The sequence below is a fragment of the Drosophila miranda genome, assembly GCF_003369915.1.
Source record: "Drosophila miranda strain MSH22 chromosome Y unlocalized genomic scaffold, D.miranda_PacBio2.1 Contig_Y6_pilon, whole genome shotgun sequence".
NCBI lineage: Eukaryota > Metazoa > Arthropoda > Insecta > Diptera > Drosophilidae > Drosophila > Drosophila miranda.
In genome coordinates this window covers 1,089,302-1,107,073 of record NW_022881651.1, presented here as the reverse complement: position 1 = coordinate 1,107,073, position 17,772 = coordinate 1,089,302, and the positions used below count along the sequence as shown (strand labels likewise).

Below are 17,772 nucleotides of genomic sequence, written 5' to 3'. Positions count from 1 at the left end.
AAAAAGAAAACAAAGCACAACAGCAAGACAACGGAAAACGGCGACACGAAAAAAGACACGAAACGGTTTTGGCACGTCCGACGATCGCGACCTCTCGAGCGGGTGGACGAGATGAGAGTGGCGGACGAGGTTCATGTGGAACTCTCACATGTCCGCCAACTCTCATACTCTCCCCCTCAACTCGAAAGGCCCGATCGCCGATCGTCATTTACCGGTGCTCTCACCCCCCGTTCCAATTTCACTCACCCCAATATTGAGTGAGATGAAAGTAGTCCGAGGGCAGCAGCACCGATAAGTAGCAATGGAAGATTGTAGTGGCCGTTTGTTTTAGTGGCTGTCTGTGTTGTTGTTGGTTAATGGCTAGTGTTCTTGTGTGTTCTTTGTCTCCGTGTATTGGCTGCTCTGTTCTCGGGGATGGAATGGAAGGGGAATTTTGCCTGCTCCCGTATAACCGCCCGGATACTTTCAACTTCCGGATCTTACGATCCGGGCGCGAGACGCTCCGAAGAGTCGACCGCTTAGCATCTTGTGGGCGGTTTAAATGGCTTTGTTGGGGCTTTTGCAGAGTGGCGTAGGATGGCAGTGTTCATTTTAGTCCTGCTCAACTGCATTTGGCATTTAGTGCATTTGAAGTGGGTGGGGGTGGGGAGGAATTGGCTGGGCATAAATTGCCGAAGTTGGCGGCCGATAACACACTGGGCATTGAGAAAGGCAATTTGAATTTGTAGTGACTTTTTGGTGTGTTATCGGCCGGGTATTTTTCTAATTGGCGTGGTATTTTTGGGTCATTAATGGCGCTGCCACTTGTCAGGTATTGTGGAATGGGTGATAGTTGGGAAAGAAGAAGAAGAGGGAAAGGTAATTATGCTAAAATAAATAACTAAAATTAATTAAATTACATTACAGCTAAGGACAATCTATCTACAATTACTACAAATAAGGACTACAAAACTACAGAGATATATACAAGGTAAAACAAACAATAATTACAATACATTTACACAACAATAAACATACTTAAATATCATTTATTTTGTTAACAGGAGGACAACTACAACAAAGCACCGGCCGGCATGGCAAACGGAATGCAGAGCATTGCGCCGCATACCGGCCGGCTCCGTTGTCCCCCTGTGCAGGATTAGTGGCACCACCTGAGATCTTTAGTGGCGATGGCTGGACTTGGAGATGGCGTGCATCGTGGGCATTGATGGTGTTGATGGCAAGTGGCTCTGGTCCGGTCGCCCACGTTGCATCTGTCGCTGGTTGGTGTTGGCTGCTGCACTCGAGTGGCACTGGTCCGGCCACCCAACTGCATTGTCCTTGTGTTGCATTGCATCGTGTGATTGATGCCAACGAGTCGAGTTATTGGCCGCATCGAGTGGCTGCTGGTCCGGCCACCAGGATGCGTTGTCAGGTGGATTGCCTGGCCTCCTCGGCCACGTTCATCGTCGGTTTTTAATGGCGTTTTAAATGGCTGCTGGTCCGGCCATCCAGATGAGGTGTTTGTTTTTGGCGTTTGATTTTTAATTTATGTTTATTTGCAGGTACTGTCGGCGTTTGGATGTTGTTGCTGGCGACCTTTGTCCGGTTTGTGATGGCGTGAGAGACTTTTGCAGGCGAGTATTTGTGTTTTAATTGGCAGCCTTTTTTTTCCTGATTCTCCTTTTGCAGGATTTGCTGGCGTCTGGCGGCTCAACACCAGGCCATCCCGCCCTCACATAATGGCTGTAGCATACAACGTATAGCGATACGCTATCATAACGCTATCTTATTGTAGCGACCAGAGGAGCACGCGCTGGTTCCGGCTTCTATTTGTCGTCGGCAAGGGGGGGGTGAGGATTTACCACTGTGCTACCTGCTCGCATTGGATACCTATAATAATATTGATTTCGCGTGCTGTTTTCCTCCCTAACACGTGATCGATCGGACTGGACATACAGAAGAGAAATTACCAAGAGTGACAAGCTATGCACACATAGAGGTTGCTCTGCAAAGAAAACAGAACATGCTGAAGTACGGGTTGCGCTGCTGAGTAGCTGTAGGTGCAGCAGCGTTTTGCCCACCCTACCTTGACCATCTGGGCCGCAAAGCCATAGTAGTGGCCGATGATCCCTAAAACCCCCAGACTCACTTCATTTCCATAATCCACTCGGCATGGCGCCCTAAAATAATTTAGTTCACTATCGATTTAATTTTAAAACTTATTTATTGTTTCACACAGGGGCATTTCCCTACTCTATTTAAACTCCCAATTGACTCCAAAACTAATTTAGCGAACAACAGAATTCAATAATATTTCAGGTTGGAAATTAAACAAATACTAATAATAATTAAAAACAGAAGAATTATAAATAAATAGAAAAATACCAAAAAAAAATAATTAATTATGTATATAATATAAAATAAACAGTATATGTATATAGGAGGTAGCCGCTAAACTGGCATACAAATTTAAAAGAGCATTTATGCCAACAACAAAAAACCCACGGTTACTGTTCTTGCTATCTCTTCCGGCATGTGGATCTGCCCAACTGTTTTACCTCTCCCCTTCCTTCTTTCCTATAACTCTCCTCTCACGCTCATGTATGCATTTTATTTAGAGTAAAGCAATATTCTTTCACTTACGTGCCATCCTTCTCCAAAAGCGCTTTTGTCGAAGAAGATCCGCTTGCTGTAATTGCTGTAAATGTAATTTTATTGGAGAGCACAACAACAAAAAGAGAAAAGAAGAGAAAGAACAAGGCGCGCAGAGGCTTTCGGGGGACTGCTTTTTTTTCTTTGCTTTTGTGCATTGATATTGTATTTCTTTTCCCTTATGCCTTTCTTTTCTTTGGGCTCCACATAGGGCTAGCCCTTACGGTTTAAGGGAAAAGAAAAGCAAGACTGAATTAACGGCGCTGCACTGCCGAAAGTGGAGCAAGGTATTTGTATTCGTACTCACTAAGACTTTGCCTACTTGCTCATGGGTATAATTTTGATCTGGGTTTTTATTCCCTCTATTTTTTTTTCACTAAGCCAGGTCGGCCGAGGGCAAGATATTTACGCAAAAAAAAAATTGGGGCAAAAAAAAAATGTTCGATATTCCGCTTTAGTTTCGCAGCTTCCCGGCGCCGACGATGCTGCTGATGCACTGAGTCGGATCCACAGCTGGAGCGCCGGACTCTTCTCTGCCTTGTGCTTCTCTGCGCCAGCGGCGAATTCGATCGGTTCTTGTGCTTTTTTTCGGGAGCGCAGTCTCTTCTCTTCCCTTTCTATGGCCAGCTGGTTGTGGCTGTGGCCGGCTCGGTCATCGATCCCAATTATCTTTTTCCGCTATTCTCCCTTGGAAATCTGCTTGGCACAAAGTGCTAATTCTGTAATAGAATAAAACCCATGTTCCATTTAACACTACTTAGCGACACCTAAGCCCCAATGTCCAACTTACCGCTATGTGGCGATTGGCACTCTTGTTATATTAACTTGCATATGGCCGTCCGAAACAAAAAAAAAAGAGACCACTTTCGGATGCCTTGCCTCCGGCGTGGGTCAGAATGGAACGCCCCCTTAATGGGGTGGCAAATTTCTTTTCGATTTCTTTATGGTATAATTGGAAAGCAACACGATTCCTCTTTTTTTTCTTTTTATACCCGATACTCAAAATGAGTATTGGAGTATATTAGATTTGTGGTAAAAGTGGATGTGTGTCACGTCCAGAAGGAATCGTTTCCGACCCCATAAAGTATATATATTCTTGATCAGCATCAATAGCCGAGTCGATTGAGCCCTGTCTGTCTGTCCGTCCGTCCGTCTGTCCGTCCCCTTCAGCGCCTAGTGCTCAAAGACTATAAGAGCTAGAGCAACGATGTTTTGGATCCAGACTTCTGTGATATGTCACTGCTACAAAAATATTTCAAAACTTCGCCCCGCCCACTTCCGCCCCCACAAAGGACGAAAATCTGTGGCATCCACAATTTTAAAGATATGAGAAAACCAAAAACGTAGAATTGTAGAGAATGACCATATCTTTATACTGCGGAATCTGAATTGGATCGTATCGTTATTATAGCCAGCATCAAGAAAACAATTTCATTTTTTCTCGCCCTGTCCCTCTCTAACACACACGTAGCATAGGCGGCTTTGCTTAGAGTAAAACATTAGCGCCTAGATCTCAGAGACTACAAAAGCTAGAGCAACCAAATTTGGTATCCACACTCCTAATATATCGGACCGAGACGAGTTTGTTTCAAAATTTCGCCACACCCCTTTCCGCCCCCGCAAAGGACGAAAATCTGGGGATATTCAAAAATCTCATAGACTATTAAGGCTAGAGTAACCAAATTTGGTATCCGCACTCCTGTTAGATCTTACTATAAAACGTGTATCTCAAAATTTCGCCCCACCCCCTTCCGCCCACACAAAGGGCGAAAATCTGTTGCATCCACAATATTGCACATTCGAGAAAACTAAAAACGCAGAATCATAGACAATGACCATATCTATCAGATTGCTGAATCTGGATCAGATCAGATCATTTTTATAGCCAATAGGAACAAATCAATTTTCAGTGGCTACGCAGCGCCCGACGTCACGCTCAGACTGATTTTCTGTCTCTCTCGCACGCACTCTTTGTCGTGTCGTTTAATATTAGCGGCGTCTGCCGGAGGAGAGCCATACTGACTTAGTATCGGGTATAACCGTAGAGTTGCGGTGTCCGCAGAAACTCACAACGTTCCCCCTCGTTTTTCTTTGATTCGGCACTGGCGCGAGGTTTAGTTTTGTTTTTCCCTCTTTCCACCAAAAACACTACCTTCTGAAGTGGGGCCCAAAATCGAAAAGGGCGACCGTAGCTGGGCTTGCATCCACGAAACCTCCTAACAGCGAAAGTGCCAACCACCATTTCCCTCGAGTTAACATAACCGCTGCCTGCTCTCTCCCGAGTCCGACCGTCTGCCCAAAAAGTACCGCCGATCACGAGCAATAGGGGCGCTAAACGCAATTACAATATTCCCTGGATTTAAAATTTTTGATTAGTTTTTTTGTTTTTCCGTTCTTTTACTTTTTTTTCTGTTGTTGTAGTAATACTTTTGTAGCTGGTTCAAGCGTCACTACATGGCATGAGAGACGGGTGCGACCCAGTGGAGCGGCAACAGGCGTCAGCATCTGCATCGTCGTTTGGAATGGCAGCTGTGAGCAGGTATTTGCGTGACGTCATTGTGATGGTGTGGTGGCAGCGTCATCAGAAAGAGGCCTCCTTTTCCGCCCAATTGGCAGGAAATTGTCAATTTTGGTGGCGAGGCAGCTTCTTGTTGGTCAGCTCTGTCTGGTGATTGGCAGGTACGTGTGATTTTCATGTGTTTTGGCCGTCTTTCGTGTTGTCGTGAATTGACGGTTTTTCTTTGTTGCAGTGGCTGTCTCTGGATCAACGATTGGGCGCATTAACAGGCGCCGCAGCGATCGGCTGGACCCGTCGGTATTGGCGCCCCCTGGTCGATGGCTGGGGATGATGGTCGCCATACCGATGCTGCTGCCGATGCTGCCGATCCGGTTGGAGTTGGCGTTGCTGCTGCGGATTATGGAGTGGCTGTGGATGTGGCTGCTGCTGGCTACGTTGTATTGGCTGTTGTCGCTGTTGGATTGGCTGTGGCTGCTGATTGCGACGCTCCTCATCCCTGGCGACCCTGTGGGCCACGAGCCGCTGCCTGGCTGCCTTGTAGGCGCTGCAGCCCTTGTAGGCGCTGATGTGGGCGCCCTGGCAGTTGACGCACTTGGGAGCAACGTTCCTTGGCTTGCTGTACTCCGTCGTCAGATGTCCACCCGCGCATTTCATGCAGACAGCAGCTCGTCTACAATATGCGCGGGTGTGGCCAAACACCTGACATCGATGGCACTGGGCGGGGTCACGGGAGACTCCAAGTCTCTCAACCGTGACGGGCCTCCCACCCAGGCGTCGCAGCTTCAATACCACGTATTGGCCACGGTCCGGTTTGGGGCGATCTCAGCCTCAAAGAGGTTGAATTGGCGGCTGCGATCGAATCGATCGGTGATCACCCTTACAAACCGAACCGTGAACCCCTCGTTCAGCATACTGCTGCGAATCCAATCCGGCGGCGTGGAGTGGAGAGTCCTCGGATGAGAATCCTCAACCCACGATCCTGGCTGGGCTGATGCCCGAATTCGCCGTGCCGGATGTCATCGTCGGTGGTAGTGGCAGGGGTGTTTGTGATGGTGATGGCGGTGGTGGTGTTGGTGTTTGTATTGGCAGGTATTTGTATTTGTATTGTTAATTGTGGTATTGTCTGTGTGAATGGCTGGTAATTGTCTATGTATTGGATGTTGTCGATGTTGGTGATGGCTGTGGGTCTGGCTATTGGCATTTATAGTAGTGGCAGGGGCAGGGGCAGGGGCATGTGTTGGCTGTGCAGATTGCGGCATAGTGGCAGGATCGGCAACTGTGTTGGTGTTGGCTGCATCTGCCGTCCGTTTCTGCTGCTTCTGCTGTTGCTCCCTCAACTCGTGCTGCATCAGCTGCTCCTGGACAATAGCCTCTAGCTCCTCCATTGTCTGCCTTTTTTTCTTCGGCTTCCCAATTGGCGGCCGCTGCTGCCGCTGCTGGTGATGGCGGCCCCGTCGTCTAGCCTGCTTCCTCTCACCCTCACCCTCATCGTCACTCCCACTGTCGATGAGGGCGCGGCGTCGTTTTGGTGTTGGTGGGATTGGTGGCATTTGTGCAGGCTGGGCATTGGCACGGATCGACCCGCTGCTCGAACTCGAACCAGGTTCGACTCGCAACAGGTTCGATCCGGTCGTGTGTGTGTACACACGTGTGTGTGTACGTGGCGGCCCGTTGGCCCGCTCTTTCTCGTCGGCTTGCCGGCTCTCCTCCGTCTTCTCCCTCTCCCGTTACTCTCGAACTGTTTTGTGCGTCCGAGAGCGTGAGAGGCGGGCTATGGCCGTGGATATATCGGCCATGGCAATGGCTGGGTACTCACTCGCTGGGTCGCTGTGGCGTCGGCGCTCTGCATTGGCTGGGGCGTTGGTGTTGGCGCCTGCGCCGAGGGCTCTGATGCTGCTGCTGCTATTGGCGGTGTTTGTGTTGTTGGCTGCTGCTGCTGCTGCTGCTGCTGCTGCTAGGGCGCCTCTGCGGGCCGCTCTGCCGCCGTCGCTGTGGCGTCTGTTCGACCCTCGTCTGGCCATTCCTCTGGTCATGGCTGGCTGTTGGTTTGTGTGTTGGCGATCTGCTGCCTGTTTGTTGTTTTTAATTGTGTGTGTGTTTGTGTTTAATGTATTTATTGGCACTTTTATTCTCTGTTTTCTCGTCTATCACAGTTATCTCTTTTTGGTTTGTGATGTGGACGGGAACAAAAGCTTGTCATAGATAGTAATGGGTGTGGTGGAGGAAGGGCGGCACGGCACGGCACGGCACACAACAGACACCACAAAAAGAACAGGGCAACACAGAAAAATCGTCAATGGCGACACGGCACAGAACAATCAAAAGCGACACGACACGACACGGTTTTCAAACGTCCGACGATCGCGACCTCTCGAGCGGGCGGACGAGATGAGAGTGGCGGACGAGGTTCATGGTGGAACTCTCACATGTCCGCCAACTCCCATACTCTCCCCCTCAACTCGAAAGGCCCGATTGCCGATCGTCATTTACCGGTGCTCTCACCCCCGGTTCCACTTTCACTCACCCCAATATTGAGTGAGATGAAAGTGTTCCGAGGGCAGCAGCACCGATAAGTAGGCAATGGAGAATTTGCATTGGCCGTTTGTTTTAGTGGCTGTCTGTGTTGTCGTTGGTTAATGGCCAGTGTCTTAGTTTGTGCTGTTAGTGTTGGCTGCTCTGTTGGCGGGGAGTCGACCGCATAGCATCTTGTGGGCGGTTTAAATGGCTTTGTTGGGGCATTTGGCAGAGTGGCGAAGGTTGGCAGTGTACATTTTATTCCTGCACAACCGCATTTGGCATTTAGTGGCATTGAAGTGGGTGGGGGTGGGTGGGTTCAGGAAATGGCTGGGCGTAAATTGCCGAATTTGCGACCGATAACACACTGGTCATTGAGAAATGCATTTTAAGTTTGAAATGGCTTTTTGGTGTGTTATCGGTCAAAGTCTGGTATTTGCGTGGTATTTGTGGTAATACCACGTGTCAAGGGGAATTATGGGAATGGCAAATAGGTTGGGAAGAAGATAAAACTAATTAGAAAACTACGAAAATTTACAATTAACTACAGAGAAAACTACATTAATTTACAAAAACTTATTCCTAATATCACAGGCTAGTAACTAAAACTATGGACAAACTATCTACGGACATGCAAAATCTACAGAAACAACAGGATTGACATCTACAACAAGAACATTGATGCAGACAAGGTAAAATAAACGATAATTGACATACATTTACAACATATAAACATATTAATTATATTTATTTTATTTCTAACAGGAGGACAAACAACAACGGAGCACCGGCGGGCATAACAAACGCAATGCGAACATTACGCTGTATACCGGCCGGCTCTGTTGTCCCCCTGTGTGTTGTTTATTGGCTGGATGTGTGTATTGGCGTGCATCGTGGGCAATGATGGTGTTGTTGATGGCGAGCGGCTCTGGTCCGGCCGCCCACGTTGCATCTGTCTGTGGGTTTGGTGCAGCAGACCGAGTGGCACTGGTCCGGCCACCCGAAGATGCATTGTCCAGTGTGTTGGCGTTGGCATCGATGTGTGATGCCAACAAATTGTAGTATTGGCCGCATCCAAGTGGCGAACTGTTCCGGCCACCAGGATACGTTGTCGGTTTTAATTGTTGGCCGCATCCGAGTGGCTGCTGGTCCGGCCACCCAGGATGCGTTGTCAGTAGAATTGGCCTGGCCTCCTCGGCCACGTTCGTCGTCAATTTGTAATGGCGTTTTGAGTGGCTGCTGGTCCGGCCACCCAGTTGAGGAGGTGTTTGTTTTGGCGTTTGATTTTTAATTTGTGTTTATTTGCAGGTGCCTGTCGTCGATTTGGATGTTGTTGCTGGCTACCCTTGTCTGGTTTGTGTTGGCATAGGAGACGTTTGCAGGTGAGTATTTGTGTTTTTTATTGGCAGCCTCGTTCATGATTCTCCTTTTTCTTCTTCCTTTTGCAGGATTTGCTGGCGTCCGGCGGCTCAACACCAGGCCATCCCGCCCTCACATAATTGGCATGAGAGACGGGTGTGACCCAGTGGAGCGGCAACAGGCGCCAGCATCTGCGTCGTCGTTGGAATGGCTGCTGTCTGTTTGGAGTGGCGTGACGTCATTGTGATGGTCGGTGGCAGCGTCATCAGAAAGGGGCCTCATATTCCGCCCATTTGGCAGGAAATTGTCAATGTTGGTGGCGAGGCAGCTTCTTGTTGGTCAGCTCTGTCTGGTGATTGGCAGGTAAGTGCCAAAACAGTCGCACAAAACAGTTCGAGAGTAACGGGAGAGGGAGAAGAGAGAGGAGAGCCGGCAAGCCGACGAGAAAGAGCGGGCCAACGGGGCGCCACGCACACACACACACACACGACCGGATCGAACCTGTTGAGAGCCGAACCTGGTTCGAGTTCGAGCAGCGGGTCGATCCGTGCCAATGCCCAGCCTGCACAAATGCCACCAATCCCACCAACACCAAAACGACGCCGCGCCCTCATCGACAGTGGGAGTGACGATGAGGGTGATGGTGAGAGGAAGCAGGCCAGACGACGGGGCCGCCATCACCAGCAGCGGCAGCAAACACAAAACACAAATACAAACACCAACACCGTCACCGCCACTCACACCAGCACCATCGCCATAACCAACACCAACACAACTACTGCCACTCCCAATACACACACCCTTGCCATTGCCAATGACATCCGGCACGGCGAGTTCGGGCATCAGCCTGTGGAGGACAGAGGATTGAGGATCCTCATCCGAGGTCTCCCCCATTCCACGCCCTCTGACTGGTTCCGGGACTGCATGCAGGCCGAGGGGTACACGGTCCGGTTTACTCGGGCGATCACTGATCGATTCGATCGCAGCCGCCAATACAACCTCTTCGAGGCTGAGATCGCCCCCAAACCGGACCGTGGTCAATTCGATGTGTTGAAGCTGCGACGCCTGGGTGGGAGGCCCGTCACGGTTGAGAGACTTGGAGTCTCCCGTGACCCTGCCCAGTGCCATCGATGTCAGGTGTTTGGCCACACCCGCGCATATTGTAGACGAGCTGCTGTCTGCATGAAATGCGCGGGTGGACACCTGACGACGGAGTGCAGCAAGCCGAGGAACGTCGCTCCCAAATGCGCCAACTGCCAGGGCGCCCACATCAGCGCCTACAAGGGCTGCAGCGCCTACAAGGCAGCCAGGCAGCGGCTCGCCAGGGAGGAGGAGCGTCGCAATCAGCAGCCACAGCCAATCCAACAGCGACAGCAGCCAATCCAACGTAGCCAGCAGCAGCCACATCCACAGCCACTCCATAATCCGCAGCAGCAACGCCAACACCAACCGGATCGGCAGCATCGGCAGCAGCATCGGTATGGCGACCATCATCCCCAGCCATCGACCAGGGGGCGCCAACACCAGAGGGTCCAACCGATGCAACCGATCGCGAATGATGCCCCGACGCCACGCCAATCCCAGCTACAGCAGCAGCCAGGCGCCCAGTGCGATGGGAGCTGTGCCCATAATCTAGAAAGATATGCCAGAAAAATTAGAGAGCTGGAAGAAAAGCTGGCAGCAATTACAACGAAACTGACAAACCTGCTGCAGGCAAGGGACGAGAGCACGGGAGGAGTGCCGCCACTACGGACATCAACAGCAGCAGCAGCATCCACACAGCCATCACCAGCACCAAATACGCACTTTGACGCCGCAGCCATATCGGACTCCGAATCCGATGTGAAGCAATTGACGACGAAGATGATGACGAATGGACCGACCACCATCCATTTGACGATCTGGAGGGTCTGGGCCAAGTGTGGAGGGCCCAAATCGCCAGCGCACGCGAAAGCATGCGATCGGGCGGTGCCTGTTAATGCGCCCAATCGTCGATCCAGAGACAGCCACTGCAACAAAGGAAAAAGACGTCAATACGGACAACAACGAAAAACGGCCAAAACACATGAAATCCACACTTACCTGCCAATCACCAGACAGAGCTGACCAACAAGAAGCTGCCTCGCCATCAACATCATCAATTTTCTGCCAAGGAGACGGAAAAGGAGGCCTCATCTGATGACGCTGCCGCCTGACCATGGCCGTGACGTCACGCCAATCCGAACCAACAGCTGCCATTTCCAACGACGACACAGATGCTGGCGCCTGTTGCCGCTCCACTGGGTCACACCCGTCTCTCATGCCAATTATGTGAGGGCGGGATGGCCTGGTGTTGAGCCGCCGGACGCCAGCAAATCCTGCAAAAGAAGGAGAATCAGGAGAGAGGCTGCCAATAAACACAAATACTCACCCGCAAACGTCTCTTACGCCAACACAAATCAGACAAGGGTCGCCAGCAACAACATCCAAACGCCGACAAGTACCTGCAAATAAGCAAATTAAAATCACACGCCAAAGCAAACACCTCCTCAACTGGGTGGCCGGACCAGCAGCCACTCAAATCGCCATTACAAACCGACGATGAACGTGGCCGAGGAGGCCAGGCCAATCCAACTGACAGCGCATCCTGGGTGGCCGGACCAGCAGCCACTCGGATGCGGCCAACAACAACAAAAACGACAACGTATCCTGGTGGCCGGACCAGTTCGCCACTTGGATGCGGCCAATATCATGATTCGTTGGCATCACTTTTCGATGTCAACGCCAGCACAACGACAATGCAGTTTGGTGGCCGGACCAGTGCCACTCGAGTGCAGCAGCCAACACCAACCAACGACAGATGCAACGTGGGCGGCCGGACCAGAGCCGCTCGTCAATGAACACCTTTGCCCACGATGCACGCCATCTCCAAGTCCAGCCATCGCCACCAAAGATCCCAGATGGTGCCACTAATCCTGCACAGGGGGACAACAGAGCCGGCCGGTATGCGGCGCAATGTTCTGCATTGCGTTTGCCATGCCGGCCGGTGCTTTGTTGTAGTTGTCCTCCTGTTAAAAATAAATGATATTTAAGTATGTTTATTGTTGTGTAAATGTATTGTAATTATTGTTTGTTTTACCTTGTATATATCTCTGTAGTTTTGTAGTCCTTATTTGTAGTAATTGTAGATAGATTGTCCTTAGCTGTAATGTAATTTAATTAATTTTAGTTATTTATTTTAGCATATTTACCTTTCCCTCTTCTTCTTCTTTCCCAACTATCACCCATTCCCCAATACCTGACAAGTGGCAACGCCATTAATGACCCAAAAATACCACGCCAATTAGAAAAATACCCGAGCCGATAACACACCAAAAAGTCACTACAAATTCAAATAGCATTTATCAATGCCGGTGTGTTATCGGTCGCCAACTTCGGCAATTAATGCCCAGCCAATTCCTCACCCACCTCCCCACCCACTTCAAACGTCACTAAATGCCAAATGCGGTTGAACAGGACTAAAATGAACACTGCCATCCTTCGCCACTCTGCCAAATGCCCCAACAAAGCCATTTAAACCGGCCACAAGATGCTATGCGGTCGACTCTTCGGCGCGTCTCGCGCCCGGATCGTAAGATCCGGAAGTTTAAAGTATCCGGGCGGTTATACGGGAGCAGGCAAATTTCCCCCTTCCCATTCCATCCCCCGCCAACAGAGCAGCCAACACAAACAGCACAAACATAAGACACTGGCCATTAACCAACGACAACACAGACAGCCACTAAAACAAACGGCCAATGCAAATTCTCCATTGCCTACTTATCGGTGCTGCTGCCCTCGGACCACTTTCATCTCACTCAACATTGGGGTGAGTGAAAGCATTGATGGAGCCAAAAAGCGAATGTCAACACTATCAATCATCGCTTTGACAGTTTGAGTGCTTGTTTTAGTATTTGTGCTATTGATTATGTGACGTACTCCTCCTCCACACTGGCACACGTGGAAAGCTCACACTCGTACGTGCATCGGGGGCGCATCAATTGATACACTTACAACAAATTGTTTGTACGGGCACACGTGGGCGTGGCCCTGCCCTGCGGATTGGCTGTGGCTTGGCTTGGGGCTGGGTCGGGGGCCACTTGATTGATGGAGCCACCGACCCGAGCCATTTTAAACCAGAAAATGGGTCTCGCCTGGGAGACCGAACAGAGGGATACCCTTTCGAGGAGGATTTCGTTGTAGTGCGTTTCGTTTCGACCCTTTGGTGGTGTACCCCTCGCCAAGGGTATGCCGAACAAATTGATTGTGCAGTCATTCACACTCATGTACTCATGGGTGTACGTCTGTGCTGATTATAGTAATTTAATTTCTTCGAACAACAAAACAAATTTGAACAACAATTTAAAAACAAAGAAACAAAACAAAATTGAAAAAGGGGCAAAGGGATGACGGGAAAAAGGAAGGCCACTCCCCACTAACGTGGCGTAGTGCTGAACGGGCTGGGACTAGCCCGGAACGTGGTCAACTGGCGGTGCTTCTGGTAGTCCTCACGCTCCTTACGGAGGCGCTGCTCCTCCTGCTGCTGGCGACGGGCCTCCTGCTTCTGCGAGGTCTGGGCATTGAAGTTGCTGGGCAGAGGCTTCAGAGCTGGACGCGAGGACTCAAACTCCAGCCGCTGGCGGCGCCTCATCTCCGCCGGAGCAGAGTTCTTGAGCACGTTGGGGGTGACCGGCTGGGTGACACGGTGGACGACGGGTTTGGCCGCCTGGCGCTCGTGGATCTGGGGAAAGTTGGGCACTGGACGGCTGTGGAACTCGCGCTGCTTGCGCTCCGCCTCGAGGCACTTGCTCAGCTGCTGCTTCCTCTTGCCCTCGTAGATGTCCTTGAAGCGGTAGACCCGGGGGTGTGGCAGCCGGCCTTGGCCACCTCCTTCTCCTTGAAGGCCTGTGGCATGGGCTGATCCACACTGGCGTCGCCCCAATCGAATTTTATTTTCACATCAGACATTTTTACTTTTTTCACAACGATTTTACGGATTTATTTTTTATTTTTTTTTTCGAGATGTGCTTCCTTCCAAAGCCCGACTGTTTATGACGAACGGGTGGGGTTCCTGTAACGTCCAATTAAAGGCCTACTTCGATGCCTGCTTTGGGGTACCTTTTATTTGAATCATGCTCGTAGGAGAATATGTTATGTAAAGTGCCTCGGACTGACAGCTGGGAGAAGCCTGTGGTATGTCCTGCTGCACTTTCCACCGACAAAGGGACCTCGATGGAAGACTGGAGGTGGGGCTGGAGCTGGGGCTCGCAGTCGGTTGGCGCTGTCAGTTTGCTGTCCAACTGTCTGTCCCCATCAGTCCGGGACGTCTATGTGGAGCCAATCGTTGATCCAGAGACAGCCACTGCAACAAAGGAAAAAGACGTCAATACGGACAACAACGAAAAACGGCCAAAACACATGAAATCCACATTTACCTGCCAATCACCAGACAGAGCTGACCAACAAGAAGCTGCCTCGCCATCAACATCATCAATTTTCTGCCAAAGGGACGGAAAAGGAGGCCTCATCTGATGACGCTGCCGCCTGACCATGGCCGTGACGTCACGCCAATCCGAACCAACAGCTGCCATTTCCAACGATGACACAGATGCTGGCGCCTGTTGCCGCCCCACTGGGTCACACCCGTCTCTCATGCCAATTATGTGAGGGCGGGATGGCCTGGTGTTGAGCCGCCGGACGCCAGCAAATCCTGCAAAAGAAGGAGAATCAGGAGAGAGGCTGCCAATAAACACAAATACTCACCCGCAAACGTCTCTTACGCCAACACAAATCAGACAAGGGTCGCCAGCAACAACATCCAAACGCCGACAAGTACCTGCAAATAAACAAATTAAAATCACACGCCAAAGCAAACACCTCCTCAACTGGGTGGCCGGACCAGCAGCCACTCAAATCGCCATTACAAACCGACGATGAACGTGGCCGAGGAGGCCAGGCCAATCCAACTGACAGCGCATCCTGGGTGGCCGGACCAGCAGCCACTCGGATGCGGCCAGCAACAACAAAAACGACAACGTATCCTGGTGGCCGGACCAGTTCGCCTTGGATGCGGCCTGGCCTTGGATGATTCGTTGGCATCACTTTTCGATGTCAACGCCAGCACAACGACAATGCAGTTTGGTGGCCGGACCAGTGCCACTCGAGTGCAGCAGCCAACACCAACCAACGACAGATGCAACGTGGGCGGCCGGACCAGAGCCGCTCGTCAATGAACACCTTTGCCCACGATGCACGCCATCTCCAAGTCCAGCCATCGCCACCAAAGATCCCAGATGGTGCCACTAATCCTGCACAGGGGGACAACAGAGCCGGCCGGTATGCGGCGCAATGTTCTGCATTGCGTTTGCCATGCCGGCCGGTGCTTTGTTGTAGTTGTCCTCCTGTTAAAAATAAATGATATTTAAGTATGTTTATTGTTGTGTAAATGTATTGTAATTATTGTTTGTTTTACCTTGTATATATCTCTGTAGTTTTGTAGTCCTTATTTGTAGTAATTGTAGATAGATTGTCCTTAGCTGTAATGTAATTTAATTAATTTTAGTTATTTATTTTAGCATATTTACCTTTCCCTCTTCTTCTTCTTTCCCAACTATCACCCATTCCCCAATACCTGACAAGTGGCAACGCCATTAATGACCCAAAAATTCCACGCCAATTAGAAAAATACCCGAGCCGATAACACACCAAAAAGTCACTACAAATTCAAATAGCATTTATCAATGCCGGTGTGTTATCGGTCGCCAACTTCGGCAATTAATGCCCAGCCAATGAGGGGGAGAGTATGGGAGTTGGACATATGAGTGTTCCACCATGAACCTCATCCGCCACTCTCATCTCGTCCACCCGCTCGAGAGGTCGCGATCGTCGGGCGTACGTCTATAACCGTTACGTGTCGTGTCGCTTTTTGACTGTTCTGTGCCGTTTTTTCTGTGTTGCCCTGTTCTTTTTGTGGTGTCTGTTGTGTGCCGTGCCGTGCCGTGCCGTGCCGCCCTTCCTCCACCACACCCATTACTATCTATGACAAGCTTTTGTTCCCGTCCACATCGCAAACCAAAAAGAGATAGCTGTGATAGATGAGAAAGCAGTGAATAAAAGTGCCAATAAATACATTAAACACAAACACACACACAAGAGACTTTTCAATTAAAAACAACAAACAGGCAGCAGATCGCCAACACACAAACCAACAGCCAGCCATGACCTGAGGAATGGCCAGACGAGGGTCAACCAGACGACACAGCGACGGCGGCAGAGCGGCCCGCAGAGGCCCCCTAGCAGCAGCAGCAGCAGCCAACAACACCAACACCAACACCGCCAATAGCAGCAGCAGCAGCAGCAGAGCACTCGGCGCAGGCGCCAAAACCAACGCCCCAGCCACGCCAGAGCGCCGACGCCACAGCCATCCATCGAGTAAGTACCCAGCCATTGCCATGGCTGATATATCCACGGCCACAGCCACTCCCCCTCGAGCCCCATCACATCAGCAGCAACAGCAGCGCCAATACCAACAATACCAACCGCAAATCCCGCAACCCCGTCAAATCCCAAAAACCCGCCAAACACAAAGGGAAAGGCCGAAAAGACGCCGCTCTCACTGCCGCTTTTCCCGCCTCTCACGCTCTCGGACGCACAAAACAGTTCGGTAGTAACGGGAGAAGACAGAGGAGAGCCGGCAAGCCGTCGAAAAAGAGCGGGCCAAAGGGCCGCCACGCACACACACACACACACGACCGGATCGAACCCGTTGCGTGTCGAACTTGGTTCGAGTTCGAGCCGCGGGTCGATCCGGGCCAATGCTGAGCCTGCACATATGCCACCAATCCCACCAACACCAAAACGACGCCGCGCCCTCATCGACAGTGGGAGTGACGATGAGGGTGAGGGTGAGAGGAAGCAGGCTAGACGACAGGGCCGCCATCACCAGCAGCGGCAGCAAACACAAAACACAAATACAAACACCAACACCGTCACCGCCACTCACACCAGCACCATCGCCATAACGCACTCCAACACAACTACTGCCACTCCCAATACACACACCCTTGCCATTGCCAATGACATCCGGCAGAGGATGTCCTCCTCTGGAGGACAGAGGATTGAGGATCCTCATCCGAGGTCTTCCCCATTCCACGCCCTCTGACTGGTTCCGGGACTGCATGCAGGCCGAGGGGTACACGGTCCGGTATACTCGGGCGATCACCGATCGATTCGATCGCAGCCGTCAATTCAACCTCTTTGAGGCTGAGATCGCCCCCAAACCGGACCGTGGCTAATACGAGGGATTGAAGCTGCGACGCCTGGGTGGGAGGCCCGTCACAGTTGAGAGACTTGGAGTCTCCCGTGACCCTGCCCAGTGCCATCGATGTCAGGTGTTTGGCCACACCCGCGCATACTGTAGACGAGCTGCTGTCTGCATGAAATGCGCGGGTGGACACCTGACGACGGAGTGCAGCAAGCCAAGGAACGTCGCTCCCAAATGCGCCAACTGCCAGGGCGCCCACATCAGCGCCTACAAGGGCTGCAGCGCCTACAAGGCAGCCAGGCAGCGGCTCCTGGCCCACAGGGTCGCTGTCCAGGAGCATCGACGGCAGCAGCAGCAGCCTCAGCCACTACGGCAACAGCCACAGCCAATGCAGCAGCCAATACAGCAGCAACAGCCAGCACATCGTCTCCAGCAGCCATCACAACGTCACCAGCAGCCACTACAG

At 51.2% G+C, this 17,772-nt stretch overlaps 1 protein-coding gene and 1 long non-coding RNA gene across 2 annotated transcripts; both read right to left on the bottom strand.

Annotated features, from left to right (window-relative positions):
* Positions 1–13,342: 13,342 nt before the first annotated feature.
* Positions 13,343–14,003, bottom strand: LOC117195137 (the record flags this gene model as incomplete). The annotated part of the gene is made up of 1 exon (XM_033399789.1): positions 13,343–14,003. A coding segment is annotated over one exon (525 nt), but the record flags the coding sequence as incomplete, so codon positions are not given.
* A 48-nt stretch (positions 14,004–14,051) lies between these two features.
* LOC117195162 lies at positions 14,052–14,523 on the bottom strand. The gene is made up of 2 exons (XR_004474965.1): positions 14,479–14,523; positions 14,052–14,405 (listed from the first exon to the last, which is right to left on the bottom strand). It is a non-coding gene; the product is annotated as an uncharacterized LOC117195162 (long non-coding RNA).
* Positions 14,524–17,772: the final 3,249 nt, after the last annotated feature.